This window comes from Archocentrus centrarchus, chromosome 1 (assembly GCF_007364275.1).
Source record: "Archocentrus centrarchus isolate MPI-CPG fArcCen1 chromosome 1, fArcCen1, whole genome shotgun sequence".
NCBI classification, from domain to species: Eukaryota; Metazoa; Chordata; class Actinopteri; order Cichliformes; family Cichlidae; genus Archocentrus; species Archocentrus centrarchus.
In genome coordinates this window covers 1,525,353-1,530,214 of record NC_044346.1, presented here as the reverse complement: position 1 = coordinate 1,530,214, position 4,862 = coordinate 1,525,353, and the positions used below count along the sequence as shown (strand labels likewise).

General features: G+C 42.3%; 1 protein-coding gene across 1 annotated transcript; it reads left to right on the top strand.

Annotated features, from left to right (window-relative positions):
- The first annotated feature begins 2,374 nt into the window (after window positions 1-2,374).
- On the top strand, window positions 2,375-4,003 carry LOC115789354 (zinc-binding protein A33-like). Its single transcript, XM_030742737.1, has one exon. It carries the CDS (start codon window positions 2,375-2,377, stop codon window positions 4,001-4,003), a length of 1,629 nt encoding a protein of 542 aa, XP_030598597.1.
- The last annotated feature ends 859 nt before the right edge of the window (window positions 4,004-4,862 follow it).

The window sequence follows — 4,862 nt, the reverse complement described above, 5'->3', positions numbered from 1 at the left end:
GACTAACTTCAATGGACTTGAACAATGAAGTTTATTTAAACTGCAAATTAGCATGGACAATAGAACAGCGTTTTCTAAAGTGTTAAACTTTAGAATAAAGAGTAAACACTGACAAGACCAGGAAGTAAAACTAAATACAAGGCAGATGACGCTAAGACTGACAAAGTCAAACTGGAAACAAGGAAATACTGAGACAGAGATGTAGCTGTCACAACGCTGGGAATAAACTAAATAACAAAACACACAAGGCAAGTGCATGACACCGAGGAACAAACCTGACACTGGGACATGGACGTAGGGAAGACAAGAACAGAGGGAAACAGGAATTCAATATAAATATCTTTAATAACAGGACTTATAAACTATAAGGAAAAAAGAATTAAAACCATGCAAATTGGGAAACAAGAATCTCAGTGAAAACAGAACCTAACAGAAAACGCTGGGAAAAAGGCCCAGGACCAGGACAGGTTCATTGTGAGTGGTAAAACAAAACATAAAAATTAGAATTCGCTATGATCACCTAATTTGCATAAAACGTCATTTGCATGTATTTGCAATCGAGTCTGTAGGAGAGAGCAATAACATCTTTGGAGAGACAAAAAGTGAAGAAAAAACACCCTAAATATGTTTACAACTACAAATGAACTTTATGAAATAACTTAATAACTTTGCCTAAACCCACATTACATAAATCAATGTTGTCCCGAATTGTTTAATGTTAGAATATCAAATTTAACGAAAACACTGGGGTGTGACTGCCAGCTAGATTCAACCCTCCTCCTTTATCTGGGCCTGTGGCCAACTTGTGCTGTCGGCTGTCTCAAAGGTTGATAAAGGCCCGAGGACCGGGGATGGGAGCGGAGGGAGCGGGTGGGCAGGCTCGGTGTTTAAGTGAGGTCCGGGGGTTTGAGGGTGGAGTCGAAGCGAGGTCTGGGCTAATGATATGTGGATTGATGCCCAAGCGTGCTGCTGCTTCTCACTCACTCACTCAAACATAGACACAATGGCAAATGGTCACGTGTGGAGCTCTTTCAGCTCCACAAATAGCCAAGACGGAAACTGTTTATGGGAAAACAGTGAGAAGTGGTGGCAACACAACTAACCTCGTTAAACACCTCAAACTACATCACAATACTGAATACGAGGCATGCATGATGACGCGGACCGAGGAGGAGAGTTAAATGTCAGGTACTGCTGCTGGGCAAGACAGACAGACGCCCCTGGCGGAGGCCTTTGGCGTTGCAGGCAGGTACTATCCAGATACAGAGTAAGAAATGTAGAGATTTAAGGGGCGATAAGCACGGTCGCTGTTTGAATTGGACAGATTAATTAAGATAGTATAAGTAACGAATTAAACACATGCTTTAACACATAGCTGCATGATCTCAGCTTGGAGTAATATTTGTAACATGCCTACGTGAGATAATCTCACAGAGGTAAAAAAGCCTAGATCAGGGGTATTCAAATAAAATTTAAAGAGGTCAAGTCTGACAAAATTTCATGATGCCAAGGTCCAGAAGTCCAACTATTTAATGTGAGTAATGTGATTATATATATGGGAAATTTACGGGAAAATAATAATACTGGTGCATGGCAGGACAGAGGGGTAAAAAACAGGAGTTTCCCTGCCAAAATGGGAGACTTGACAGGTATGCCTTTGTTCCTGTCTCCCCTGTGTCTCTGTCCTGTGTCTGTTTCCTGTTTTACTTTGATAGTCCTTTGTTCATTGGTGCTTTGAGTTTGGTTTTGCTTCCCCTTGTCTCATTTGGTTAATTACGTACAGATGTGCCCCTCACCTGCTGCCTGTTCCCTGATTACCTTGTGTGTGTATTTCTCAGTAAGTTCTCAGTCTGCGTCTGTTTATTGTCGCATTGTCATCAGTGATTCGCTGCTGTATGGCACCCTGCCCATTGGTTTCTGTTTAGTTCTGGCACCCATTCAGTCCAGTTGTTTACATTTAGTATTTCTTGTCATGTCCTTAATAAACACTAATCAAACTCAGATCTGTCTCAGTCTGCATCCTGGGGTTTAATCCTGCCACCACACAGCCAGCCATGACACAGTTTTTACTTCTGACACTTTCTAGTAACTCTTGCCAAAAGAACAATTAAGTTTCCTGTAAAATTGGCTCACTTAAAACTCCAGGAGTCAAGAACCAAAACTCAGAGAAAGAAAATGTTCTTTTCCTTTAAACTACACACAACGGTTGTGTCATCACTCGGGGCTGTTCTCCACTCTTTGCCTTTCCTGTTGTTTCTACTTTCTGTTGTTGGTGCCTGAACTCAATGTTTCAGTTACATGTTGATTTCTCTAACCCACTTAAATATTTAGAGTTGAACTTTTATATTCTGGCTTTTGTTCTCAGGGTGCAGACATGTCTGCTGCCAGCAATCTGCGAGCTGAAGATCAGTTTCTGTGCGCCATCTGTCTGGATGTGTTCACTGATCCCGTCAGCACACCATGTGGACACAACTACTGCAAAACCTGCATCACTCAGCACTGGGATATTAATGTTAGGTGCCAGTGTCCCATATGTAACAAGATGTTCATACCAAGATCTGAACTTCATGTTAACACCTTCATCTCTGAGATGGTCACTCAGTTCAGACATGAAGCTCAGCAGAAAGGCAACAGCAGCAGCTCAGATGAAGAAGCTGCCAAACCAGGAGAAGTTCCTTCTGTCTGGAAGCTGCTGTTTCAGAAAGCCTTTAAGATGTTTTCATCACAGAAAACTCTGAAGTCCAGCTTTCCGTGGTGTTTGCTCAGCCTGCTGTTAGGCCTAATACATAAGCTCTTGGAGCCTGTGAAAAACCTGGAAGGAAGGATGTGTACAAAACACAACAAACCTCTGGAGCTGTTCTGTAAGACTGACCAGACATGTGTCTGTGTGCTCTGCTCTGTTTTAGACCACAAGAACCATGAGTTTGTTCCTCTGAGAGAAGAGTCTGAAGGAAAGAAGGCAGATCTGAGGAAGACAGAGGCTGGAATTCAGCAGATGATCCAGAAGAGACGACTGAAGATCGAGGAGATCAAAAAGTCAGTGAAGATGAGCAAAGATGCTGCAGACAGAGAGAAAGCAGAAGGTGTTCAGGTCTTCACTGCTCTGGTGGAGTCTGCTGAGAGAGGCCCGAAGGAGCTCATAAAGGAGATCGAAGACAAACAGAAAACAACAGAGAAACAGGCTGAAGGTTTCATCAAAGATCTGGAACAGGAAATCTCTGAGCTGATGGAGAGAAGCTCTGGGGTGGAGCAGCTCTCACAGTCTGAAGACCACCTCCACCTCCTCCAAAGCTTCTCATCTCTGAAAGCTGCTCCACCCACCAAGGACTGGACAAAGGTCAGCGTCCGTCCATCACATGAGGGGACTGTGGTGAGAGCTGTGGCTCAGCTGGAGGAGAGACTTAGGAAAGACACAAGGAAGCTGTTTGAGGCTGAGCTGAAGAGGGTCCAGCAGTATGCAGTAGATGTGACTCTTGATCCTGATACAGCACATCCTGAACTCATCCTGTCTGATGATGGAAAACAAGTGAGTCATGGGGATGAGAAGAAGAAACTTCCAGACAATCCAGAGAGATTTACACGTTACATTGCTGTTTTAGGAAAGCGGAGTTTCTCTTCAGGCAGATTTTACTTTGAGGTTCAGGTTAAAGGAAAGACTGACTGGATTTTAGGAGTGGCCACAGAGTCGATCAAAAGGAAGGGAGAAGTCACTCTCAGATCTCAGGATGGTCTGTGGTTTATGTTGATGATTAATGGAAATGGGTACTTTAATGCTCCTTCCGTCCATCACTCTCTTCAGTCTGCTCCTGAGAAGGTGGGGGTGTTTGTGGATTATGAGGAGGGTCTGGTCTCCTTTTATGATGTAGATGCTGCAGCTCTGATCTACTCCTTTACTGGCTGCTCTTTCACTCAGAAACTCCACCCATACTTCAGTCCTGGTCCCAATAATGAAGGTCAAAACTCTGCTCCTCTGATCATCAGTCCTCTCAGTCACCGTGTCTGATGTGTATCATTATGAAGCATCACAAATATTTTAGCTTTACTCGTTAATCTTCCCACTATTACCTCATGGAGCTCTTCCCCCTGTGACCCTCAGTCACGAGAAATGTGAGGAGAAACTGTTCAAACCACCAAACCTTAAAATTTGCTGTTAGAAACATTTACAAAGATACTGAGTATGTGTTGGCGACCCGTACAGGGTTGCCAGCCTGTCGCAGGGCTTAAATCCTGTTTATAATCCTGTAATATCTGATGATCCTACATATAAAAATTGTTGGATTCCTGAAAGATTTCCTTCAGAGCAGATTACAACTGAAGCAGAACTCTGTAATCTGTATTTATCACATGAAAAACTTTGGTAGAAACTAGAAGGGCACTTAGTAGAGAGCATACATCACCCACACCAACTTTTCTATGTACTGATATTACACTTCAGTAGATACACCCAATGTTGTCATACTCTATCTCTTTTGGCTTTCAAAAACTGTAAAAAAAAATTATATTCTTATTTACAAAAATGAGATCTGTTTATGTACCCTAATGGCATCCAGCAAAAAAAATTAGAAAAAAAAGATGTGAATTGTATACTGTATGTGTGTGACTTTTGTGGAAGTTTGTAGTTCACTTTGCATTAATGTGATCATTTTAATTTAAAATAGAAAAAGAAAATGAATGAAATCAATGGTAACTGTTTATAAATGAGTATCAAATTTTATTGTGATATATGAAAAAATCAAATCAACTGTGGGGCTGACTCAAACTCCCTCCTCAGCTAACAGTTCTGATAAGATGTAGAGTTCATCAGGGTCAGGGAGATCAGTCCAACACAGGTCAGAAGAAGACGGGACGGCGGGGGCGTAGAG